This window comes from Sesamum indicum, linkage group LG5 (genome assembly GCF_000512975.1).
Source record: "Sesamum indicum cultivar Zhongzhi No. 13 linkage group LG5, S_indicum_v1.0, whole genome shotgun sequence".
NCBI classification, from domain to species: domain Eukaryota; kingdom Viridiplantae; phylum Streptophyta; class Magnoliopsida; order Lamiales; family Pedaliaceae; genus Sesamum; species Sesamum indicum.
In genome coordinates, this window is record NC_026149.1 from 16,777,684 (window position 1) to 16,804,192 (window position 26,509).

The following is a 26,509-nucleotide window of genomic DNA, read 5'->3' on the forward strand; positions in this document are numbered from 1 at the left end:
ATTTATTGGTTAGAATTGAGCCTTTCTAATTCTTAATGCTGTTGGTAAATTAAATTTTGAGGACGTTCTCAAGGTTGTTTACTGATTAGGGATTTAGTCAACGGACGTTCCTTGACTATCCACAAGGTAAGGAAATGTGAGGTCATTAGGTTGTACCAATGATCATAACAAATTTATCTATCATGAATAATTGTTATCTTTGCATCTATGATTAACCGTAGAATTAAGTGTGATCTTGTCTTTAATTGGAATGCTTTTATCTTATATTTATTTTTTCTAATTTTATTAGCTTTTTAGTTTTATTCTTCTTCACGATCAAAACTACCCCTAATTATTTTCATTTTTGAAGGAATTAATTTAAAATCAATCTCTGTAGATTCGACCCTATTCACACATCTATAAAAGTATTTGTAGGAATTATTTTTGTTGGATTCGACACCCATCAGTGCCACATACACTGATTATTTAATAATTGTGAAAGAATTAGAGTAATTATATTTGATTTTCAAATTATACAAAGATTAAAATACCCTTAAATATACTTATCCTAAATAAAATACCATATTTTCAAAATTTTCTATTAATGTTATTATATTAATCCACATTTGAAAACAATAAAAATTTATTTAATAAATTATCAGTTCTGAATCGTCTAATATGTTATTTAATTAAAATTAATTTTCAAGGTGCAAATGTTATCCCTTTTAAGTATTACAGTGACAATACACAAAAATCAATTAGCAATAAATGTTATTATTGGGACAAAAGAAAAAAACAACTCTGAAATCGGGTTAGATTTGTAAATAAGGCAACGATGGGGCCTCCCACTGACATTTGGGTATTCTGAGAGGGGCTATATGTAAATTTAAGTTCAGCCCCTTTAAGTTCTACATATTTCTAATTCTTACCGAGTAATGTTTTTGTTATTTTCACTTCACCCCCACCGAATCTCTGTCCATGTCCCTATTTCTCCGAGGCAAACCCCGGGGCTCTCATTCTGAAGGGTTTTCTATCCATTCACCGTCTCAAAGTTAAACAAATCGCTCCTCTGTAACCCGAGCATCTCTGCTCTCTGTCTGTAGGCAGGTATAGTGTACGTATGAATAGGAATTTCAGTCGTCGTCTTACGTTAATTTATGGGTTCTTGCTTGGCTGAATTTTTTCTTGTATTTCCTTTAAGGGTTTTCTTCACTAAATCCTCTCAGTCGAAGTGTTTCAAGTGGAGGGTACGATTTCTTTGTTTCATCCTGGATTTCAGAAGTTTATACCTTTTGGCCCACTTTGTTTTTGTTTGTTTATTTGCTTTAATTTCTCTGCGGGCGAGTTTTGAATTATAGTTCTTGATTTCCCTGATTGCTAGTATTAATTTTAGTGAAACTTTTCTCCGCCAGCTTTCTTTTTGGTGGGTCATAAATTTGAGGTAACGAATACATTGAACTGAATGCGCATCTTTATCTGTGTTTATTCTGTTTGACGGATGTATCTTCTGTGTATATTGTCTGTCTACATTTTCAACTGAGACATAATGTGAACGAAGTGCTAGTTTTCTTGAATTTTTGTTTTCAAATGCTTCTTACAATTGATTAATCGTATGATTGGTTGGTTCTGTTTACTATAGATGCTTCCTTGATTTATGGATTAGGCTCATCTTTGTAAAACTCTAAAGGAAGAGAGAATGCAAGAGGAAATTCTCCATTGATTTCAGATGGTGTTCTTGAGAATTTTTCACAGAAGAAAAATATTGTTTTTTCGTTTACAGATTGCTGTATATATATATACATTCAACCCAATTGCAATTAACAGACAAACTATAGCTAACCAAAACTAACTAAAGTTGCAAAAATACTAATAAAAGCGTTAACACGACCAAGTGAGTGAGGAGCTAACGACTAGTTAGAAATGCATTTTCCTCAGCTAAAGCTTAATGACCAAAAGCGGCTACTGTGCATCTTCTTCCTTCTCAAATCAACTGTATTTTGCGAGCAGTCATGGAAGCAATTTCCTCTTTCTTTACAATCTTTTGATATGTCATCAGTGCAAACTTGAGTTTCAGTGTGTTGAAGCAATCTTAACTTCTTTACGCATTTGGATCCAACTAGTAACTAGCAATATCCTTCTCATCGAAAATGGGTTTAGATGGAGTATGGATATAGTAGTACAATAAGAAACTTAACAGAGACTAAGATGTAATTTCCTTCCCTCTTGTGAACATTATACGACCTGGTGAAGACATAATTTCAAGCTCTTGTGATATATAGCTAATCAAGAACAGAGTTTTACCAGATTGCATATTGCACTTATAGGATATGGATAGCAACTTGTGTTTTTTGCCACATAAATAAACATTATGTTATGCAAAATCATTGGCTTAAGCTGTTCCAATCCAATTAAACTTCACATCAGTAATAGGTGGATGAACTTTCAAATAGTTGGTTGGAATGCAATGACGTTGACAGGTTAGTGGTCTGTATCAAAACCTTGCAATTGTATGGAAGGTCAAGTATTCCAATTAGGTAATTTGTTTACACCTGTTTTTATAATGAGAAAACAATGTTATTGGCATAAGAAATTAGTTTGTGGCTTTTACATGTATATTAATGAAATAATTTTAGGCAAGTTGGGTAGCGTGCAGTAATGTTGACAAGTGTAGTGGACTGACCTGAATCCTTGCACCTTAGTAGAATTGCAACCCAAAATACATATTATCTCACTTACAACAAGGATTCAATTGTTTGACATTCTTGTCCCCTTTTAATGTAACTGTGAAAAGAACTAAGGAGAAATAGAATTTAATTTGACTTTTCAGGACTAGTGGCATAATGAACTTTCAATGTTTTGTATAAATCAATAGGAGCTCATTAGAATGTGAGAGAAACAAACATCTATCAGATGTCAAATATAATAGGACGTAGGAGCTAATTAGAATGTGAGTGGAGAAGGGCTTGGACATAAATATTAGTTTCTCCATTTGATATGAGTTCAATTATGAAGATTGGTTTGGTTGCTCTTTGTTTTTTCCATCATTAGTTGGCTTGTATCAATTGCTCTCACTGGCAATCTTTTTTTCACCTTTGTCCACATGCACTATGTTGTCATCATTAATCATAATTTGAGAAGAAAATGAATGACCCTGGAAGGCCGTGTTTTGACAGGGGGAAGAACAGAACTCAGGGAAAGTAGCATACGAACAAGGTCCTTACTCTGCCATCCTTTCAGTTTGCTTCCAGAGGTATACTCTCATTTTCTCCCCTACCTGCCATCCCATCCGTATCCCCTTCCCAGGCACCTCCTATTTGCGTTCTTCCCCTTTCTGGGTTTTAATTTCTCATACTTTTGCAGGAACTTCTAGTCATAAATATATTCTTTCAGACGACAGAATGGTTGACGAGGCTTTTAATGAGAAGCTACTGACTGAGAAACTGTCTAAACTCAACAGTTCTCAGCAAAGCATTGAATGTATCCTTTCTTCTTGTTGCAAATTGCATAAGTAACTCTAATTGTTTATGAAGCATTTGTTGGTCTTGTATGCTCTGTGTGTTCCTGGTCCTAGTTTTGGATCTATTTGTTTGCCATAATAGCTAATTCAATATATTCAATTTTAGATCCAAGCTCGTAAACATTGATAAAGCACTATGATTGTGGAGATAATTTCCTTGAAACCATTCTGGTGCAATCGTTGTGGATGAAGTAGAAATCAGCTGGAGTATTATGGGGTGGGTGTTTTTCAATATTTTTCCGTTGGAAATTTGACCTCTTGTTTGACATTTGGAGGTATAAAGTTCATTTAAGGACTGAGGAGGACATAAAAATCATGTTCTGAGGTGCAATGCATGATGCTTTGCTCTCTTTCCAGACGGTTGCAATTTTTAATTTGCAGCTGTAGATTTGATACTCTGATGATGGTGGATGCAGCAGTGTATACATCTTCTTCTGATGCTTTAATTTTTATTCAATGAACTCAGAATCCTCATGGGCAATAATTACTTGCCTGAGGATGCATTTCTGATTATAGCCAAGAACCATTTGATTATTTATAGCTATTAAAATTTTTAGTATTTATAGTGTTGAAGCACACTCTATCAGTGGATTGTGGTGTTGCAATATGATCACTCACATTATACAGAAGTTCTTTAACATTTGATCAGCTTTGTCTCGGTGGTGCATATCTCACCGTAGAAAGGCTAAGCAAGTTGTTGAAACATGGGAGAAAGTATTCAAATCTGCACAGCGCGAGCAACGGGTTTCCTTTTTATACTTGTCCAATGACATACTGCAGAATAGCAGGCGCAAGGGCAGCGAATTTGTGAATGAATTCTGGAAGGTTCTTCCAGCAGCTCTCAAGGGTGTTTATGATAGTGGCGATGAAAATTGCAGAAAAGTTGCCTCCAGACTGGTAATTTCCTCTACTTACCTTTTCTTGAGTGTTCTCTGACATAACTTCCTATGTAAGCATGAGAAAGTGACAGTTTAGACTCCTTGGTTTTCACTCGGTGCCTATGCGTCTGCATGCATGGCTTGCTTCTGAATGCCGACATAGAATATGCTCTATCCAGCATTCTAACGCAACTTATAAAGCTTCCTCCTTATCCCTTTGTTTCCTGGAGTGATTCTTCTTCTCAGAAGTAGAATGGAGAGTAAAATACTGTTGCGAAACTAGCATTTTAATGATTATAATACTGTTTGGTGGTTCTTGGTTGAAATTTTTGGCTATGTTCATCCCTACCGCTGTTATGGTGATTGGCATTTTAATGATTATGATGGATCCCTCAGTGCAGCTGGAGGAGGAGCCTATTGAGAACATATGCAGCCCTTCTCTGAGGTTTCTCAGCAGAATTTCGAAGTGTTTGAAGAGCTGAGAAAGGGAAAGTAATCTATTTTATGGTTGAAGCAAAGGGCACAAACGAGTACAATGTGCTCCTAATTGAGTTTGATTGTTGAATAATCCATATAAATTCTGCTTCTATTGTAACTTAAGAATCCCCATTCTTGACCCCATAGATAGAAGGATAGTTGAAGGTATCTTCAGTAGCATTCTGATCGATACAATTCTGTTTGTTGGTTCTTTATTTGACATTTCTGATCATATTTTTGGGCATCGTTCTTTCCTTTGCAATTACTCTCCTTTGCAGATGCTGAGTCGAGATAAGTGAATAACTATAAACTATAAGCATTTTGTTGCTAGAAGTGCATATCTTTTATTTACTGAAATTTATTCCACCTATAAGATGTCGAAAATTAGTTGAAAATTTCGAATTTGACTACTGGGGGTCTAAATACTCTCCAATTTTTTTCTCTTGCTTAAAAGATGGCCGTGCATCAGTTTCGAAATTATCGTGGAATATTAGTACTGTTACCTTTGTTGTCTCTTCTGTATGGTGATCAGAATAGCATCGTCATCTGTCTTGCCTATTATTCTAGAACAATATTTAGAATGCACCACTTTGAAGGAGCTTTATACGTGTTTCATATTAGTGCTTTTGTTCATTTCCTTATAAAAGCTTCCAGTATTGACTAGGTTGTTGATCTGGCTGCCGGGGAAAAACTTCTTTCTAAGCTTTGTATATATTGCACCTGTCCTTCGTCCTTATTGCTTTCTATGTACACTTGTTGAGTATTGACATCTCCTGTTCTCTAACTTTTCCTTTTTTTTTGTCTCTTCTCTTGTGTTTTTTTTGTGGGGGTGGGTGGGTTGATGCTATTTAATCAGGTTGACATCTGGGAAGAAAGAAAAGTTTTTGGATCTAGAGGCCAAAATCTGAAGAATGAAATACTGGGAAATAATCCGTCTCCAATCAATAATGGGAAGAATTCAAATCCTATCAAGGTGGTAAAACGAGATGCCACCTCATTGAGAATTGTAAGGTTAAATCCACATGATTGTGGGCCAAAAGTTGTTCACATTTTGTTTATTTTTTTATTTTTTAAATAATGGCAGTACTTCTTATTAAGCTTTTCACATTTTGTTGATTCCAGAAATTGGCTGTTGGAGGTTTGCCAGAAAAAATTGTAACTGCTTTGCAGTTGGTACATGATGAAGCTGTCAGTGAAGAAGCAGCCTTAAATAAATGTCGCAATGCAGTTTCTTGTGTACAGGAAATAGAGAAAGATGTTGTGAATGCTTCTTCTCAAGGTTCGACATCAACTACTTTCCACTAGAATTTACTTCATGTTGGCCCATGATTCATCTCTTGGTTGGAATTTGCTTAAAGATGGTAGATGTTACATAAGCATGACTCACACAGCAAGTAGTGTGGTAGTGTTCAAATTCCACGATCTTGCGAATCACGTAGATATCAATTTATGGATGTTTTTATTCCACTCCAATATTCATCGATCTTGATCTTTAACTTTGTCTTCAGGAAACCTGCATGGGTCTGATGTGCTAGATAATATACAGAAACAGGAGAACATTATTCAGCAATGCATTAGCGAACTTGAAAACTGTGAAGCAGTTAGAGTTGCTCTGGTTTCCCAGCTTGGAGAAGCACTTCAGGATCAAGTATGGTTCAATTTTCGTATCCTTTCTCTACAGTCAGAATTACTTCTGTTCGGCATGGTTACTCGATCCCCCAACTTCTGTACATGGAATGATAAAATTTGATATCGGTTGAGATTTGTTTAATGGTATGCACTTTAAAATGGTGTGTGATGTAGTTAGAATGGTTAAACCGCACACAGACTTATTAATGAGATAAAGGTGTTGCCAGTCCGTTGCACTTTAAATTGAATTTATACGTACTGCAAATATTGGGCAAATGTCTCATGGCTATCTGTATGTGCTAGATTCATTTAAGAGAATCATAGTAATATATTCTGATTTACGGCTGGGGACCTTTCTAAACCTCTGACCAGTTATAGCTTTGCAGGAATCAAAGCTGGAGCAGATTCGGAATGAGTTACTTGTATGCTCTCTCTCTCTCCATCCACACCCACACACACACACACACACACACACACACACACATATATATATATCAGGTTTTGTTAATTATTTCCTTGCCTCTTCTTCTTCTTCTCCCCCTTCCTTTATGTGGGTTTGGTGGTGTTTCAAATTGTGGCTAGGGGCACCAACCTTGTGTTTACAACCAAAGTCGGTTCCGAGTATGCATGGGTAGAATGTTACATTAGGACCTAACCACATTTTTGTTTTGAACTGGAAAAAAACCAGAGAGAAGAAGTAAGTGCCTAAAATTTCTTATGTACAGTCTCTGCAGGAAGATAAAAGAAGGGATTAAATTACAACTACTTCCTCTGATAGTTAATATTATTACTTATTGTAACCCCATCCTCTTCTGGGATTACCACAATCTACCATTCAAGTTTGTAATATTTACATACCACTCCATGTCATCTGAGTAGGTGATCATATTTGGAAACTTGACATGTATTAATGTTCTATTGGGAAAACATAAAATATAATTTTTCAACATCTAGTCCTAAAAGTCAAGTAAGTATAAGGTTCTCTTAAGGTGGAGACTTAGGAGGGACATTTCTGTAATTTTGAAGAAGTATAACGAACTGTCGAGCTACATCGCTTCAGACTGCATAGGTCGTCCCTTTATTTTTCTTTTTGGGTAAATTACAATAGTCTCTCATGATGTTTGTCTTAATTACAAATACCCTAACAAATAACTCTCTACAATGAGCTTGAGCTGTCACAAGAGAGTATTTGTTTTCATACAACGAGGGGTATTTGTAATTATTGCAAATCTCAGGGAGCCTGTTGTAGTTTACCCCTTTTCCCCCCATTGCGGACCATACAAAAGCAAGAGTTCTGTTTCGTGACTTTTCTTGATTTCTCCGTTACACGTGTTTGTGAAACATGCAGGTCGCTCGGGGTCATATTGAGCAAGCAGCTAATATGAGACTCCAGCTAACGTCAACCTCCTCAGTGCCACCAACCATGAGCCAGCCAATGATGGAACCTGCTTTTACTCCTGTCCTGCCGCCAATCAATATGACTCTGCCTCCACCCGTGCATCCTGTGACTTCATTTGCAAACTCAAACGAAGAGGAGAGCAAGAAGGCAACAGCTGCTGCTGTCGCTGCAAAACTGGCCGCTTCAACATCTTCGGCTCAGATGCTTACATCTATTCTCTCATCCCTTGTAGCGGAAGAGGCTGCATCAATGAGCAGTGGCTTGAAAAGGCCTAAGTTAGAGCCACCAATGGTGTTTCCAGACGCCAAGAATTCTGAAGGAGCTAATCCAGCCTATTTTCCTACCTCGCAGCAGGCAATGACTAATATGCCGCCTGTTCAGTCTGCCAGTACACAACCTCTTTCCCAGTTACAATCTCCATTCCTCCCACCTCCGCCACCTCCCCCACCGCTTGCACCGCCGGCTACTTCCCCTGCAAATCAGTTAGTCCAATCTAATATGACAGGACTACCATATGGCTATGGAGCTAGCAACTTATTGCCTCAACCACCGTCTTCAAATGCTGCCCTCGGGTTTCCTCGGCCAGGCCCAGCACCTCAGCAAACACAACAGAACCAGCAACAGCAGCCGCTGCAACCACCGGCAAGTGGTGGATACTACAGGCCGGTAGGTATTGACCCCCCCACCCAACAAACCCAGCAACAGCAGCCGCTGCAACCACCGGCAAGTGGTGGATACTACAGGCCGGTAGGTATTGGATTTTATGGGCAAAGCCATCAGCCCTCGACTCCTCCAATTAACCGGCAGTAAATTATTACTGGTAAACTGTGGATCCTGTATCAGTTTTGTACATTAATGGGATAGTCTGTTTCGGCTAGAAACTTTCCGACAGTTTCTGTGTAGTGTGTGCTATCCTCCTGTTCGTGACGTGTCATTAAAATTGTATCCTTCACATGGTACTTGTAGCTAATGTAAACTAAATGTAGAATTTTGAATATTTAGTCACATATGGGCCAGGATCAATATTCAACAGGGAGTTTGATTTTGATGCTTTTTGGAAATTCTTATATATATATATTTAGTGTAAAAACATTAGACAATGCGCAATCATGTAACACCCCTCGCAATGGATTTATATCTCACTGATGTGGTATTTATACACTTGGCCCTGTCTGATTACGTACAAAAATTGCGTGACATGTATAATTATGTGTTTAGTTTATAGTATTAAAGCCTGGTATTAATATTGGGTCTGATGTTAGCAATCCTAAATTTATGGAATATTGTAGGTGGGATATACTATTCTGAGATATGATTTTTTTTTTAATAATAATATTTTTTTATCTTTTGTAATTATTCACAAATTACAATGTTAAAATAAGAATGTCTTCAAAAATAATACCCTTAATAGTATTTTTACATTTAATCATATCTTATTATCTTTTCAACCAAACACAATACTACATTATCACATAAATATTACGCATACAATATGTCAAATCAAGTACTATATAATAGATGATGGAATTGGTTATCATTCTATTTTCCATCCCTTCCAATCTTATCATGTCTAATCCTATCACACAAACGAAACGAGATTTTCATGCCTTTTGCTCTTGCATCGGCTTTACCATCCCTAATCCTATTACAGGTTTATCTTTATTACTCGAGACCATATTCTCTAGTGAATACATTGAGATCTTATAATTTCGAATCTTAACTGACTTAACTTTTGGAGGGTTTTAATTAAAGGTACCTCAATTAACCTCACGATTCTTGTGTGTAGGCCAACCATCATTAATCCAGCATGAAATACTCGTCAGACTTATCTTCCAAATCGTGGTCGGATCATAACCCAGATTAGCACTCAGTCTAATAGGACCTCGACCCGAACCATTACCATAACGAGATAAGAAATCCTTGGCTAGCGATTGCTCTTCAGGCAAAGAGATAAGCAAAGAGGAAGACTTTAGCTAGGCGGCCAAAAATTCCCATCCCTGTCTCTACACCTTGAAACTGCATTGTATAAATCTATGCACAACAAGAATTTTCTTAAACAAACTTTAAGAATGCAATGTAAAGACAAAGACACAAATGTTCTTTAATACGCATGATGACTTTGTTCATCGCCAACAACATTTTTCCTCCAGCCTGCATAAGCCCTATAAAGTCCATTGGACTTTATTACGTTTGCAACATCATATCTAACTTACACAATTTTAACATGTCTAAAAATACTGCAATACCAACAGTGTTTGCACTTCTGATAGGGCTCACCCTCTGGTGCTACGTTACCGATCCTTTCTCTGATGTTTCGTTGAGTACTAATTACAAGCAAGATGATGTGTTAGCCTTTGATTTTCCATCAAACAGCACGGTTCTTGAGAAACTCATTTTCGACAACGGCGATGGGACGACGGAGGCGGGTTCGACCGCCAAGTACCATAGGAAACTACAGGGATGTGTGTGTTCCTGTGTTTGCAGTTGCGGGACCAGAAGTTGTGGCTATTGTTGCCTTATGAAGAAAAATGGGACTTTGTGATGCAATACCGACGCTATGCTTTTCTATGTTGTTATGTGTTGTTTCTGTCTCGCCGTATGATAAAATTCTTATCCATACTAGATCTGGTCGAATCAAACCAATCACATCGTAAGTGAAATATGCTCATGTGTTTGATTATTTTTCTTGAGCTGTACATCAATCACACGACAAGTGTATTACACTTACCATATAATTAGTTTGAATATGGGCAATTTCAACTTAAATTAGAATTTCCATGTAATATGCTACTTATGAAGGATTAATGAATAAAGATGGTATCTACATGTTGTACCACAATATGTTGCTTAGTCTTTCTCATGCCTAAGTGTAACTTTATTTTAATTTGAAGTTTGTACCAATATATAAGATGCAATTAGCTTTTACTATATTTTGCCGGCGGCTTATACAAGTATGTTTTGAAGGAATGACTTCCCTCTATTTCTTTATAGAAATCTCTATCCCATGGATTTGAAAATAGTTACCAGAAGGAGGAATTGCCCTACAAACAATTCCATATATTAAGAGAAGATTTTGTTCAAAATTTTAGAGCAAGTTAATGCAAATCAAACCGAGAAATACTATGGTCAGGAAATTATCAATGAAATGGAGGAAAAACTACAATAATACAAAATTTTTATCGAGAAGGAAGAAAAAATCAAGCTCCTAATCCCTTTGAACAAATTTCTCAGAAAATTCTGAATAAGAAGGGAGTTATCATTAAAGAACAAATTATTGAAGAATATTTGAATCAAATGAAGAAAGATCTTAAGAATAATCTTTTAGGAATTGAATCCCCAATGAAACCTCTTCCAAAGGAGAAAATAAATTTTCTTGTCTTGTAGGAGAATCCCAGGATCCCTTTGAGGACTTCACTCCAGAAGACCTCCTTGATAAATTATTGAAAGGAATTAGAGATGCTTTGAAGGGCCAAAAAAAAAAAAAAAAGAACAACAACTTCAAAATCTTTTGAAGAACAAAGAGGTCAATCACAAACGGTTAGAATCAGAATCCGAAGAGAGCAGCTTCTCCAAAATTATGAAAAAAAATAAAGTGAACAATAATGCCAAATGAATTCAAAATTCTGATTAATGGACACGTGTCAAGAATGAGGTGACATCAGGCAAATAACAGCCATCACATGTCCTCAAATAAAGAAAGGACGTCATGCGAACGTAAAAAGGGAGTTTCAAGTCCAGACACTTTGCCAGCAACCCCCTCTATAAATTACCACCTTTGCTTTTTTCTTTTTTTTTTTGGACACAACTTTAGAAGACTTCATGTCTTGAAGCAGAAGCACTTGTACATTATTTTCTTCTTAGTAATAAAAAGAGAGTTGTTCGGCATACGGTTGAGTTCTTTAAATCTTGTAAGTTTTCTTGTTTATATTTCTGCACTTTTAGTTCCTTGCATTTTTACATTTAGCCTAATGTAAGGCTAAACAACTACTGCTGAATTATCAATAAAAATGGAGATAACAAAGATAAAAAAAAAAAAAAGGGTTTTAACTACTGATAAATATAAGGAGAAGTTGAATGAGAATGAGGAAGAGACCCTTTGGGTCGTTGAGTTAAATTATGTGTATGAACAAAGTTGGATTTGCCATTTTTGCCCGATTTTGCCGATGAATGGCGTTGTTTGGGCTTTTGTGTGGCGTTTTAGACTAAATTTCATACATACTAGTTTAACAAAACATAAAAGGCTGCCAAAATAGTCTTTACTTGATTTATCCAACTTTTTTTATAATATTTATCATAATAAAAAATATTCTTTATTACCTTCCCCTACATGATCGGTTCTACACTGTCTATATGATCGGATTTTATGGTTATTTTATATAGTATTTTAATTTCTTTAACCTACATGGTCGATTCTGTATACCACCTACATAAGCTGATGGCTCATATAACAACAACAACAACAACAACTTCTTCTCCTACTCGCTTTCTTTGGTATCTTAGTGAATATTTTAGTTGCTTAGTTTATTAATCAATATTTAATTGAGCAGCCTTATTTGTTTAAGTACGAAAATAGATTACCAACTAAATTAATTTATGTCTTTGCTAATTTGCCTAATTGCACGTAATTAATCAATTAAACTCAGATTCAATTTACAAAACAACACTTGAATGGAATTATTATTTTAAATAATAATTTACTCAAATAAAAGTTAGAACTGATTAATAAAGTGACAAATCAAAAGGGTTGTCAGAAAGGTTCTTCATAATATCTTGATAGTGATTAAAAGTGCGGACTGTTTATTTGGATGATCAGTTAGCAATTAATTAATTTGGTCACCATTTAGTATATTTACTCCAAAGTTAACTAGTTTTGTTGTGTTAATTGATAATATTAAATTATCATTTTTTGTTCATCGAATATCACTATATTCTTTAGAGCAAAGTATTATTTTAGTCCGCTAAGTATGCCTAATTTTAATTTTAGTCCGATAACTATGTCCATTTTTATTTAGGTCCAGTAACTTACGAAATTGCTTACTTTTAGTCCTCTGGCTGATTTTCGTATAATTTTACCCCTATGAGTGCATATGAACTAAAACTGCATTTTAAAAGTTACATACAACAAGAGACGAGAGGAAACGATTGGCAGCTCCGCTGATAGTGGCACCCTTGCTTTTAACATGCAATAAGTATTGCAGTGCTTGTTCAGTGATAGCTTCACCCGGTATCAGCACTGGAATCCCTGGTGGATAAGGACATATAAGCTCTCCACATATTTCACCAAGACTTTCATCGATGCTCACTTTTCTTTTATGTGCAAAAAAGGCATCTCTAGGACTCAAAACCATATTGATATCATCAAAGACAGGTAAGTTCGCGACATCAACCGATTTAATTACTGAGCCATCAGTGGGCATTAAAGTTGCTGAGAGATAATTCAATCCTGAGACAAGTCTCAAAACATGCTCTCTCTTTGTGCCAAGGTAAAATGCAAATGTAATAGATTGAGTTCCGACATGTTCGGAAACTACACTGAAATCCCTGTATAAGATGCTATCAGCTTCAAAGCCTGAAATACCAAGGTGCAACACGCCAACAGTTACTCGCAAAGGATCAATAGCAGGAAACTTGGGAAAGTTCAGAAAGCCAATGCGTGTGACTCCGGGAATTTTATCAATCACACTTTTTGCTTCCACAGCTAAGTCAATTGCTTTGTTGAAAATAGTTCCATGGTTATCACTTAGTTGGGCTCTGGCTGCATCCAATGATGCCAACAACAAATAACTCAGGCTACTGCTTTGAAGTGTTTGAAGGCATCTGCAAATCCTCTCCCTGTCTACAATATTACCAGAGACATGCAGCATTGATGACTGTGTGAGAGAGCTAGCACTTTGTGGGTCGATTGCACGACAAGATCAGCCCCTTGAGCAAGAGCTGAGCTCGGCAACCGCGAGTGGAAACCAAAGTGAGCCCCATGAGCCTCATCGACAATTACAGGGATCTTATTATTGTGACACAGTTTTGAAATTCCATTGAGCCCCATGAGCCTCATCGACAATTACGGGGATCTTATTATTGTGACACAGTTTTGAAATTCCATTGATATCACTACATATACCATGATAACTAGGTGAAATGACCAAAACGGCAGTTGGTTTACGACCTTCCATCTCTAGTTCCTTGATTGCTTCCGCTACCTGTTATAACAACAATCTGGAGATTTCAGAGAAAATAATTCTCTAAGTCCATGTTCACTTGTAAGATGATTGAAGATATACAAATACTAGTAAACTTTATTATATTTTAAAATGGTTGTATGGTTTTTCCAAGTAAACCCTACTCAAAGAAGTCTTTACAAGATTCTTCCATTCAGATTATTATCAATTTAACAATTGATGGAAAAAACAATATTCTCAACTTAATAGTGTTTGATTATCATAACTCTTTGAGTTGGATTCTTGATCCAGTAAATTTGCAACTTTTTACCAGGCTATCTTGGTACATGGGCCTCCATAAGTGCAAAAGACATTTAAATAGCTTAGAAATAATAATACCCAAGCATTCATTCAAAGTGAACATGACCATCATATATTCTTGGGACAAACAAATCATTATGTTAAACTAAATACAAACTGTATCTGAAACAACTAAAAGAACCAAAGATGTGATTCACAAAAACCATTATACTTGCCTGTGAAGGAGTGATCCCTGCGGCAATGTCCCATGTAGGATGGTAGATACTGCAGAGATATGAGAATTTCGTGGAAGAATGAGAGTACCTCCAGGCAAACAAGTTGCCATTATTGCTGCCTGGACTCCACAAGTACTGCCCCCAACAAGAAACCATGTCTCTGATGCTCCAAAAAGTTCCGCTGCCTCTTTTTGTGCTTCTAAAATAGGTCCCTCGGGAGCAAAGAGATTGTCAAGCTCCGGAAGTTCTGGTAAGTCATGCAGAAATGGTCTTTCACCAATCAGCTGTGTTAAGGATGACAGAGCAGCTTGTCCTCTGTTATGTCCTGGGAAGTGAAAACTGGCTGCATCTTCTTCAGCTGAAGCTTTTAATGCACTAACCAAAGGAGGTGATCTGCAGAACTTGACCTTCTGATTGTCATTCTTGATAATATTGTCTGTTTCAAATTCTAAAATTCCACTCTGTCCCTTCTGTTCTTGCTTCTCCCCTTGTGCTACTGGAAGTCTCTCCTGCAAAATACATAAAAGGATAAACATCTTTCACATAATCGAATCTTTATCCAACATAATTGGTAACCAATCAGTTATTTGCAAGATGCACCCACATAAACAGAGTACTGAATCAACTCCTCCTAGGCTCAGTGACATGCATCAATTTGAATGAAATATGAAAAGCAATCATTCATCTCTTCAATGGTTCCAATAGTTCAATCTCTTCAAGTGAGAGTTAGACTCGACCATCATCTCTACCAGGTTAGTGAAATTAAGCTGCACAACCAACGTTCCGCAAACTACTTGCACCGATAGCAAACTAACAACCCACCAATTCTTGATCACTCCAAAAGATTAACTGGGCGCATTAAACTACATATTGCCAAGAGCTGTTGGGATGCTCAACAGTCATATTTCGTGTGTGTGTGTGATTTGCAACGGCAATATTTCCAGGAAAGAGCCGTTGGGATGCTCAACGGTCATATTTCGTGTGTGTGTGTGTGATTTGCAACGGCAATATTCCCAGGAAAGAGCCGTTGGGATGCTCAACGGTCATATTTCGTGTGTGTGATTTGCAACGGCAACATTCCCAGGAAAGAGCCGTTGGGATGCCCAACGGTCATATTTCGTGAGGGTATATATATATATATATTTGGTCCTTCCACTTCGCATTACAAGAAACCCCTCCCCCTCCCCATCCCCCTCCCCGGAGCAATGGATTTCCAGAGACTTACAAGCTCTCCGCAAGAAGAACAAAATTCCTGCAAACGTGACCAATGCTGCCATGGCCGACGCTCTGAAAGCTCTCCAGCTCGTAAGTTTATTTATCCATTATTCAAATTTTGGGAGCGCTCAGTTTCATGTTTTCTTGTTTGATTTTTCTTGTATTTTGTAATATAATCTTGTCCTAAGGATTTGTTCTGGATTTTCCAGTGCTTTGTTCAGGTTTCTGGCCTTTAACTGCTTAACTTGATCTGATTAAATTAATTCTTTTAACTGGCATGTATTGAAATTATATATGGAATTATGTTTATTTTTCTGAAAATTTTGTTGAGGTTTTGAGCTTAACCAGGCATTTATACATGGATGGATTCAGGGTTTTACATTCTTACTTAAATGTTGTCTTCTGTCTCTGTTACTGCTCTGTTTTTTTCTTTAATATTTTTTTAACTTTGTATTAATTCCTTATTTTGAGAAAATTATTTTGATTTGTGATTGGCAGGTTGAAGGAATTGAAGAATTGACGCAGCTGTCTCAATCTGAAACTGCACAATCATCAACTGAATTCGAAGAAAACGGTAATCTGAAGTCCCCCATTCCAGAGCAATGGATTTCCAGAGACAAGGAGAGAATTGCAAGCTCTCTGCAAGAAGAACAAAATTCCTGCAAACGTGACCAATGCTGCCATGGCCGACGCTCTGAAAGCTCTCCAGCTCGTAAGTTTATTTATCCATTATTCAAATTTTGGGAGAGCTCAGTTTCATGTTTGCCTGTTTGTTTTTCTTGTATTTCGTAATATAATCTTGTCCTAAGGATTTGTTCCGGATTTTCCAGTGCTTTGTTCAGGTTCTGGCCTTTAACTGCTTAACTTGATCTGATTAAATTAATTCTTTTAACTGGCATGTATTGAAATTATATATGGAATTATGTTTATTTTTCTGAAAATTTTGTTGAGGTTTTGAGCTTAACCAGGCATTTATACATGGACGGATTCAGGGTTTTTACATTCTTACTCAAATGTTGTCTTCTGTCTCTGTTACTGCTCTGTTTTTTTCTTTAATATTTTTTTCACTTTGTATTAATTCCTTACTTTGAGAAAATTATTTTGATTTGTGATTGGTAGGTTGAAGGAATTGAAGAATTGATGCAGCTGTCTCAATCGGAAACTGCACAATCATCAACTGAATCACCAGTGAGATGCGAGGTAACGTCTCCCTATGTGCCTCCAACTGGTGGCAGAAGCACACGCCGGAGAAATGTTGCAAAAGAAGAGCCTGAATCTGTGAAGCCAATGACTAGGACTCGGCGTACGGCTTGCAAGACCCTAGTTAAAGATGCTGATGAATCACAGGCTGATGTAACCGAAACTCCAACATTGGTGGCGCAAACTAATAGAAAGAAGAGTCAGATGGCCTCGGCCTGTCGGAAAATGGATTCCCAGTTGATGGAATGTGTAGAGGAGGAAAAGAAAGATGTTTCAATGACTCCTGCTCCAATGGGAGTTACTAGCCGAAGAAGAAGGGTGAACAAAGAGAGTGCGGTTCAGAAAGTGTATACGTCGGTCAGTTAGGTTGGCGGAGAAGAATGTGGAGAAGTTGAATGTGGCGAAAAATGAAGGGTCTGAGCTTTTCAAGAAGGAATTGCTTACTTAAAGATGCTGGTGAAGATGAGGATATGACTTTGAAAGAAGACCCGAATGATTCTGATGATGAAGTATCAGGAATTACTGGTATCTGTTCTTTCAGGGACTTATAAAATGCATTAAATCACGAGTGTTTGACATTATATTGCTTGTTGTATGACCCTCTAAGTTTTCAATTTTCAGGTACCAATGCAAGCACAACTACAGATGAGAGTTCTCAGGAGAAAGATAAATCAGAAGTTGTTTCAGCTGAAGAACAGGTTATATCAATGGTTCAAGAGATCGAAGTGGCACCAGGCCTGCACTTTGTGGCAGATGGTCCTAAGCCAGCGGTGAAGGAGAATAGTGATGTGGAAAATGAGGAAACAGGTATTGATTTTGAGACACAAGCTGAAGTTAATGAAAGTGAAAGTGTGTGTGTTCCTTGGTCTGTCTTCGTAATTTTTATGAGCCAAATGATCTATTATCTTGTTTTACATATAACAATTCTTGTGCAGGATCTTATGATGTTTGTACATCTGAGATTGAAGTTAAAGTTGAAAACACGGAAGAACTGAATAGTGAGAAAGAGATAGGACCTCAAGACAAGGCTGCTGTCCACAATTTAGATGTGACCTTGGAGAAATTCACAGAACTCAGATTGCAACAAGCTACAGAAGAAGTGTCAACTAGAAAAATGCTGGAGGATGTTACAGAAGCTGATTTCATTGATCATTTGGTATCTCTGATAAAATTGAAATTCTTCAGCATGACGAAAGCACAAAGGTTGCTGCTGATCTGGTGCGGTCTGATGGTGGAGTGGCGGTGAATAATGCACTTTCCGCTGTAAAGGATTCACCATGCAAGCAACTAGGTGATGAACCAACCTGTTTGACGCCGAGTAAATATTCTGCAAGCAAGGCAACTGCAACAATGAAAATGGTGACGACTGCTTTCACAGATAACTACAGAAGATGATTTCATTGATCATTTGGCTATCTCTGATAAAATTGAAATTCTTCAGCATGACGAAAGCACAAAGGTTGCTGCTGATCTGGTGCGGTCTGATGGTGGAGTGGCGGTGAATAATGCACTTTCCGCTGTAAAGGATTCACCATGCAAGCAACTAGGTGACGAACCGGGTGCAAAAGGTGTTCCACTCGGCTTTGCTGCAGAGTTAGATTCACAGCTCATCAGTCAACCAACCTGTTTGACGCCGAGTAATATTCTGCAAGCAAGGCAACTGCAACAATGAAAATGGTTGACTGCTTTCACAGATAACAAAGAGAACATTGGTAGTGGCAGTAAATTGGTTCTTGTGAAAGACAGAGTAAAGACAGCTAAAAACAGTGTTGAGAATGCCGACAATTTGAATGAGTTGAGTGTGAGAAAGCTGTCCAAGATGTTGAAGGTAAAGCTAGAGATCACCAAGAAGTCAACCAAAAATGACAGTGGCAAGTGGAACGAAAAAGCATTACCAAGAACAGCTCTGCAAGCACTTCCCGTGAACCGATTAGTAGATGAAACCTGCTATGCAAGAATTTGGTAATCCAGGGTCCAGTTAATCATGCAACCCACTTTACTTGGTGTTTAACTAATGTTTTTACCGCATGTTACTCTTGTCTGTTGTCCTGTATTTGTAGTCTTTGGATTATGGTAACTGGCCTTCTCTATAGGTTATGTAGGAAAAAAAATTGAGGGTGAGAAAACATGTTGGTCTTTGATAATTAACATAATTATTAGTGAAATTGTGATGTTTCATCAAACAGGAAAACTGAATAAGTGTGCCTTGGAAAAGGCATGGACAGGATATAAGTTTGCTGCTGCTCCCTCCCACTTTAAGACATGGAATTTTGAGTCTTTTCCTAAGGGGTATCCATATCAAGTCTTGTATAGAAAACTGGTGCTTCGTGGATTATGCTTATGCCATTACCTCTTTGGTAATCAAAGCATTGCTCAATAAAAGTTTCACTACTTATACAATACTGCAGGATAATTAAAGCATTGCCTCTTTGCTGATCAAAGCATTGTACTTTTGGTTCAAGTTTCGTGGAATTTTGAAATAGTTTAAAATTTAGTTGTTTTACGCTGTTTTATCAAAGTAAGTTTATCACTTTAATATTAATTTTATAATCATTTTTTCTGCTTTTCAATAATGCAAACTCCCCCAGACAGACACAAAAGGACTAATTCAATCCCACTTTTCTAACTTAAGCATTGGAGGGCCTAACGTGTTTTTTTGTTCTCAGAGTCCACTTTTGGAAAGCTCGAAAAGGGTTCAATGACCCAATCTGATGGTATCCAAATTCGACGATCCGATCTCTATCTTGCGACCTGCATCACAAACAAAGAGGAATTTAAATTGCCCATACTGTGAGGGCACACTGTGAAGAACTTATCGAAAAGCTAATTAGACCTATAGTGTATTATTCGTCATCACTCCAGATGAGATGGAAAACTTCCACACGCCTTTGTTTTGCTCCCATTGGATGAAACAAAAATGTATACAAGAAAATGACTGGATGTCGTGATCAACAAAGTGGTGTTGTTCACTTAATTCTTTCATGCAAGAATTAAGTAATATCGTAGATGATGGAATCTCAATGTATGCAATAACTGAGTAAACACGGAATGAAGCTTGAATTATTTATTTTCAGTTGATGTTTATAATTTTTTTTAGAGACTGGTTACGTGAGTATAAGGTTTTTTTTATTATTATAACTGCAAATTGATGGTGTTGTATTTATTTTCAAAAAGTATTGCTACTACAACTCTCAGGTTGGTGATTAGCTTCTTTAGCTTCTTACTTGCATTTTGAATCATCCAAGTATTTTCAAGACCTTTCCGTTGCTCCATTAGCTTCTTACTTGTCATAATGAGAAGCCATGGATAACCCACACTCAATACTTCAAATTTTGATAGGCAAAGAGATATTTCCAAGGAATGAATCATCCAAGTATCACTGGGGATGTACTAACATCAATCCCCAAGGTGTAGACGTTAAATCCAATCGTCATTCCAGGGCTTTCAGTAAACACTTAATACTAATATTTATAAATATATAAATTTATTGTAAATTATGAACATATATTAATCTTAACTATAAAATATCTTTATGTATTTCGATTGCATTATTTCAATTAATGGATACTTTTCTACAATTTTTAAATTATCCAGTATGAATATTTTTTTGGTATATTTTACTAATTATATTACTACTAAACTAATTAGTAGTTTATATTTATAACAATAAATTAAAATTATATACTATATTTTGGTATATTAATAACATAATATATATTATGCAATCTATTTTATTACTTATAAATTATATAAAAAATTGATGATTTGATCTCATAATTTAATCTAATAATAATAATAATAAATAAATAATAAAAATTACTGAACTCGTGCTCGAGCTCGCCAACTCGTTGCCGCTCCTAGATAAGATAAGTTCTATGACAAGTTCTCTTTCACATAAATAATGTGGAAGGTTGGCAACAATTAGGTCGAGTTGTTGAGTTTTTTTTTTTAAATGGTAATTACATATAATTATTTTAATAAATTAAACAATACGTAGATTCGATTAATATATTGATAAAAAATAATATAAAAGAATAATTACATTTATATCTTCTGACTTGTTGTTTTTACACAAACCAGTCTGCTTATAGGATAAGTAGACACTGCGGCGTGAAATACTTGCACACATGATGTTACTAATATTGTAATATTTTAAAGTATATAATTACTTTTATATATGATGTATACTGGTAAAAAATATTAACCTGCAAGGGTAAAAAAGTAATTTAACATATATGAGGCACATTTTAAACAATGCCACCCACAACACAATATAACTTTCAATACTATTATAAATACCAAAAATATTATTTTTTTAACCTAACTACTATTCATTTATAGTGATCACTTTTACTACAAAACTCCCTAAAAAATTGTGTTTTCACCGGTGAGTTATGGTGTTGCGGGTAAAATTCTCAATTTCATCCCTTCGTGAAAACCTCGACCACATCATTGGCGCTGTCTATGGGAAAATTTACCTCGACACTGAGTATGCAAATCAATTCTCGAGCTCAGATGTCCAAGATTTGGACGTGATCCGCAATGCCCAAGCCTAAGTGAACGGGGCGGAACAAGACCCGCCTCGCAAACAGTCACCACCCCAGGAGGTAAACCCCCTAACGCATGAGCAAATACCCCTCAATGGGGAGATTCCCCCACCACGTCGACAATCTCCACCCGCGCCTACCGGGATAGCACTCCCCCTGGAAGGTCCACTACAAGAACCGATGATTCAACTGATGCAAGAAGTTTTACTAGCCCTGATACGCGATGCATCTACTTGAGCTGCGGCACTAGCCGTGACTCAATTTGTAGCGCGACAACCTGCGAACCCTCACACAAGTCGAGAATTATCCTCAGCTCTCGAGGAGGAGTAAAGGTGGGAGGAATAAATTGCATTTTTCCCGAAAAACTTGTACATGAAGAACTGTGACCATTATTATTCAATCATTAAAAAGTATTAGATCAGACAGTCCCATTTTTGTGCATAAAGCAGCAAAAGCCACAACGTATGGGTGCACAAAAAGGACAGTCACATGCGATCAATTTCCTATGGTACTTCTCCGACAAATCCTTCTCCCTCGCCTCACCAGAGTTGTCGAAAATTGATCATTCAGAAACTGTGGCGTTCGATTGTACGTCAGGTACAAATGAGTCGGTCGACGAAACATTGGAAAAATGACCAGTAACGTAGCACCAGAGAGCAAACCCCATCATAAGTGCCAATGTTGTTGGTATTATATTACTCTTATACATGATAACACGTCTGTCTTAAATTTTCTTTTTTTTTTGTCTAACGATGACTGATAAGGGAAGTTACATAATTCCCAAAATACCCTTATATCTTTTATCCTCCTTTTTATGTATATTATGACTGCGCGTGAGACCCAAATGTGCAGGTGCAGCAGTGGCGACAGCAGACTTTTGCAAGGGGTGACATGGCTCGCCCTCATTGGTGCCACGTGTCACATAAATAGAGGGTACCGTACAAGTATAAATAGCCTCATTTATGATTATTCAAACACGTTTTCACCACTTCATTTTATCTTTATATTTGTGATCTCACTCGATCTCGTTATTATATTTTCGACCCCACCTTTTCTAACTTAAGCATCCGAGGGCCATCGCCGAGGGCTTCTCGGCTAGTCTTACGTTTGCTGTGTTCTCAGGATCTACAACAGGTAGCTCAAAAGAGGGAATCAACAACCTCAATCCAGCGATCCGACCCAGAAATTCTGATTTCGTGCGACCTACATCATTTGGCGCCTCTGTGGAAAACTGAGAGCGAGTTAAAAATGGAAGGGTCATCACAACGGGATCAACAGGTAGAGGAAACCCCAGGGAAAGGAGAGGAGAGGATGGTACAAATGACTAGGGAAGAGTTGCAACGTATGATTGAGGAGGCGAGCAGAAAAGCCATTGTGGAATATGAGCGTAGAACCGTAACCCCAGCTAGAGAAGGGGTTAAGAGGCAGTTGTTTTGAGAAATAGAAGCGGAACAAAGAAGAGAAGTCTCAAGGGCGCCTGAAAAAGGCCCCGAGAGAACCCTATCCAATGAAGTCACCAACAAAAGAATGATGGCTAGTAGGAAAACGACTGCTAGACAGCCAGGCATATTGCGAGCGGAGGTGGATAGCGTTGGAAAGCAGATTGAGCAGCTAGGAAAGCAAATCGAAGAGTTGAAGAAAAGGGGAGAGATCGTATCGCAGAATAGAATCTCACCCTTCACAAATCGGATTCTGTTGGAGGTGGTAGATAGTAGCTTCCGGTTCCCGGATCTACCCAAGTACGATGGGAGCAAGGATCCTAGGGAACATGTTGCTGCATTCGATCTGGTCATGAATCTTTACGGCCAGACGGACCCGATCAAAGCGAAGCTGTTTATCACTACTCTGAAGGGCAAGGCTCAGGAATGGTTCACGAGCCTAGGTAGTGGAACAATTGATTCTTACGAATTCACGAGCCTAGGTAGTGGAACAATTGATTCTTACGAACAGTTAATTCATAAATTTTCTTTTCATTTTGCCAGCAAAAGAAAAGCGAAGAGGTCAGCCACCCACCTGTTCACGATCAGACAGAGGGAGGATGAAACCTTGAAGGCCTTCATGGGACGATTCAATAACGAGGTGTTGGAGGTCCAGGATTTAAGGATCGACATGATGGTGAGCATCTTAATACATGGTTTGCAGAAAGGCCCCTTCGCGTCAGCATTGGCTCGAGACCCACTAATGAGAACAGAGCAATTAATGGAAATGGCTCAAAAATACATTGATGAGGAAGAGATGAATGCTATGAAGGACAACGATTGGACAAGGGATCCAGGACGATCGAGAGGAGAACGATTGCGAGAGGGCAAGCAACGATCTGACAAGGATTGCGAACGGAGAGGACCGTATGTGCCTCGATATCACAAGTTCACCCCATTGACAACTACTAGAGAGAGGGTGATGACGATGGTCGAGAAGGAGGGCTTCCTGTAATGGCCAGGTAAGATGCGTGATACCCCGATTAAGAAAAACTCACATAAACATTGCAGGTTCCATAAAGACAAAGGGCATAACACGGAGGATTGCTACCAATTGAGAGACGAGATCGAAAGGCTGGTGAGGCAAGGTTATTTTAAACATCTGATTGATAGGAGAGCTGAAGCAGGTGATCGCAGCAGGTCGCGAAGCCGTGAGCGACACCAGAAGGATGAGGCAGGAAAGAGTACAGCTCGGGATAATCCACCCACGAAGGGTATTATCCATACTATATCAGGTGGACCGATGAATGGAGATTCAATGAGGTCGAGGAAACAATATGCCAGAGAGAGCAGATCCAGATACGAACAACAAGTGATGCACGTAGAAAAACAAGAAAATATAGTCTTTGGAGATGAAGATATGAGTTCGGATACACCTGACCAGAACGATCCCATGGTCATAAAAATGGACATCGCCAACTACTAGGTACACAAAGTGTTGATAGATAATGGTAGTTCTGTTGATATTATTTTCAGTGATGTTCTCAGGAAAATGGACCTGGGAAATGTGAGATTGAAGCCAGTCCGGACACCTTTGGTCGGATTTGGGGGCAGTGAGGTCGTTCCTGAAGGTATGATAGAGCTGCCAGTTTCCTTGGGGGAAGAACCTAGAAGAAAGACCTGCATGGTTCAATTTTTGGTGGTTGATAGTCCGTTCGCATATAATGTGGTGCTAGGACGACCCGGATTAAACAAGTTCAAAGCAGTGGTGTCTACGTACCACCTAAAGATGAAGTTCCCCACGATGCAGGGAGTAAGGGAAGTGACATGCGACCAACAAACGGCGAGGCAGTGTTATAATCTGGCTGTTAAGCAGGGAGAAATAATGAAAAAAGAAAAGAGAAAAGAGGAGATGAGCCAAAGTGAAGAGGCAAAACGAGGAAAAATGAAAAGAATCGAGCCATTGGAAGAATATAAGGAGGTCGAGTTAATTTCAGGAAATTTCCAGAAAACGACCCATATCGGGTCGCAGATGACGAAGGAGATGGAAACAATGATGATTGATTTTTTGCAAAGCAATAATGACCTCTTTGCGTGGAGCCCCTCTGATTTTCAAGGTATAAACCCCGAGGTAATTGTACACCGACTTAATATTGATTTGCAGGTCAAACCGGTGAAACAAAAAAAGAGAGTGTTCGGGGTCGAAAGGAACAGGATCATCAAAGAAGAAGTCAATAAGCTGCTGCAAGCTGGGTTTGTTAGAGAAATCCAATACACGACCTGGTTATCAAATGTGGTTATCGTTCCAAAAGCAGCTGGGAAATGGAGAATGTGTACGGACTACACTGATCTTAACAAAACATGCCTAAAAGACCCATACCCGCTTTCGAGGATCGATTTGCTGGTGGACTCAACGACGGGGTGTGCACTGTTTAGCATGATGGACGCTTATCAGGGCTACTATCAAATTTTTATGGCTAAGGAAGATGCAGAGAAAACTGCGTCTGTGACCGAGAAAGGGGTCTATTGCTACTATGTAATGTCATTCGGATTGAAGAACGCAGGTGCGACCTACCAGAGATTGGTCAATCGAATGTTTAAAGATCACATCGGAAGTACGATGGAAGTGTATGTTGATGATATGCTGGTAAAAAACAAGCAGGAAGGGGATCACTTGACAAATTTACGAAGAACTTTTGACATTATGCGATCTTATGGCATGAAGTTGAATCCGTCTAAGTGCACCTTTGGGGTGCGAGTGGGCAAGTTTTTGGGTTACATGGTTAGCGAACGAGGCATAGAAGCAAATCCTGAAAAAATAAAAGCGATCATGCAGTTGGGATCGCCAAAATCGATAAAGGAGGTGCAATAGTTAACGGGGAAGGTTGCCTCGCTAAATCGTTTCATAGTCAGGTTTGCTGATCGTAACTTACCCTTCTTTAAGGTTTTGCGAAAAGCGAATAATTTTGAATGGAATGAGGAATGCGAACAGGCTCTTCAGGAGCTAAAATTGTATCTAACTACCCCACCACTACTTTCTAATCCCATGATTGGGGAAAAATTGTATGTGTATTTAGCTATCTCAGATAACGCGGTGAGTTCGGTGCTGATTCGAGAAGAGAATGGCAAATAAAACCCTGTTTACTATGTAAGCAAGATATTGCAAGGGGCGAAAAAGAAATATATCCAGATCGAGAAGTTAACGTTAGCCTTGGTGATAACAACACGAAAATTGCGACCTTACTTCCAATCCCACCCTATTGTTGTGTTAATTAATCATCCTTTGAAGCAGGTTATGTTAAAACCGGATACATCTGGCAGGATGATCAAATGGGCGGTGGAGTTAGGAGAATTTGACATCGAATTTCAGACAAGAAATGCAATAAAAGCGCAAGTATTTGCTGATTTCTTGGTCGAGTTCGCTGGTGAACAACCAGAAAAAGAGGAGAGATGGTTGTTGCATGTGGATAGGTCCTCGACCTCAAAGAATGGAGGAGCCGGTATTTACTTGCAGGGACCAGATGGTACTGAGATCGAGATTGCTGTGAGGCTAAATTTT

The 26,509-nt window shown here is 38.0% G+C and overlaps 4 protein-coding genes and 1 pseudogene across 8 annotated transcripts in view; 4 read left to right on the forward strand and 1 right to left on the reverse strand.

Annotated features, from left to right (window-relative positions):
- On the forward strand, positions 931-8,925 carry LOC105162732 (regulation of nuclear pre-mRNA domain-containing protein 1B). Of its 3 annotated transcripts, none has more exons than XM_011080842.2 (11): positions 931-1,086; positions 1,181-1,226; positions 3,153-3,229; positions 3,340-3,456; positions 4,146-4,393; positions 5,708-5,857; positions 5,974-6,130; positions 6,360-6,499; positions 6,867-6,902; positions 7,829-8,549; positions 8,631-8,925. In XM_011080842.2, the coding sequence occupies exons 4-11, from the start codon at positions 3,378-3,380 to the stop codon at positions 8,687-8,689; spliced, it is 1,590 nt and encodes a 529-aa protein (XP_011079144.1). In that variant the 5' UTR covers positions 931-1,086; positions 1,181-1,226; positions 3,153-3,229; positions 3,340-3,377; the 3' UTR covers positions 8,690-8,925. The 3 variants fall into 3 exon arrangements, with proteins under 3 accessions (XP_011079144.1, XP_011079148.1, XP_011079147.1); XM_011080845.2 differs by having other exon boundaries at positions 948-1,093; XM_011080846.2 differs by lacking the exon at positions 1,181-1,226 and having other exon boundaries at positions 944-1,086.
- On the reverse strand, positions 12,971-14,085 carry LOC105162801 (annotated as a pseudogene).
- On the forward strand, positions 15,762-19,111 carry LOC105162733. Of its 3 annotated transcripts, none has more exons than XM_011080847.2 (6): positions 15,762-15,875; positions 16,284-16,497; positions 16,905-17,510; positions 17,607-17,792; positions 17,921-18,276; positions 18,533-19,111. In XM_011080847.2, the coding sequence occupies exons 3-5, from the start codon at positions 17,381-17,383 to the stop codon at positions 18,229-18,231; spliced, it is 627 nt and encodes a 208-aa protein (XP_011079149.2). In that variant the 5' UTR covers positions 15,762-15,875; positions 16,284-16,497; positions 16,905-17,380; the 3' UTR covers positions 18,232-18,276; positions 18,533-19,111. The 3 variants fall into 3 exon arrangements, with proteins under 3 accessions (XP_011079149.2, XP_011079150.2, XP_011079151.2); XM_011080848.2 differs by having other exon boundaries at positions 17,921-18,155; positions 18,412-19,111; XM_011080849.2 differs by having other exon boundaries at positions 17,954-18,276.
- On the forward strand, positions 23,063-24,436 carry LOC105162804. Its single transcript, XM_011080918.1, has 2 exons — positions 23,063-23,961; positions 24,022-24,436. The coding sequence occupies exons 1-2, from the start codon at positions 23,063-23,065 to the stop codon at positions 24,434-24,436; spliced, it is 1,314 nt and encodes a 437-aa protein (XP_011079220.1).
- LOC105162805 overlaps positions 24,503-26,509 on the forward strand; it is a 4,211-nt gene continuing 2,204 nt past the window's right edge. The window contains exons 1-3 of the mRNA XM_020694135.1: positions 24,503-25,813; positions 25,895-25,962; positions 26,272-26,494. Coding sequence (XP_020549794.1) covers positions 24,503-25,813; positions 25,895-25,962; positions 26,272-26,494 — 1,602 coding nt within the window. The remainder of the gene's footprint in view (positions 25,814-25,894; positions 25,963-26,271; positions 26,495-26,509) is intronic.

Bases quoted from the DNA above. Each gene is read 5' to 3' on its own strand.
- LOC105162732 (XM_011080842.2), top strand. From the start codon at position 3,378: ATGGTTGACGAGGCTTTTAATGAGAAGCTACTGACTGAGAAACTGTCT. The intron at 6,500-6,866 runs GTATGGTTCAAT...ATAGCTTTGCAG, and splicing joins GAGAAGCACTTCAGGATCAA to GAATCAAAGCTGGAGCAGAT. The intron at 8,550-8,630 runs GTATTGACCCCC...ACAGGCCGGTAG, and splicing joins TGGATACTACAGGCCGGTAG to GTATTGGATTTTATGGGCAA.
- LOC105162733 (XM_011080847.2), top strand. From the start codon at position 17,381: ATGTGGCGAAAAATGAAGGGTCTGAGCTTTTCAAGAAGGAATTGCTTA. The intron at 17,511-17,606 runs GTATCTGTTCTT...TTCAATTTTCAG, and splicing joins TGAAGTATCAGGAATTACTG to GTACCAATGCAAGCACAACT. The intron at 17,793-17,920 runs GTATTGATTTTG...ATTCTTGTGCAG, and splicing joins TGTGGAAAATGAGGAAACAG to GATCTTATGATGTTTGTACA.
- LOC105162804 (XM_011080918.1), top strand. From the start codon at position 23,063: ATGGCTAGTAGGAAAACGACTGCTAGACAGCCAGGCATATTGCGAGCG. The intron at 23,962-24,021 runs GTAATGGCCAGG...TAAACATTGCAG, and splicing joins GTCGAGAAGGAGGGCTTCCT to GTTCCATAAAGACAAAGGGC.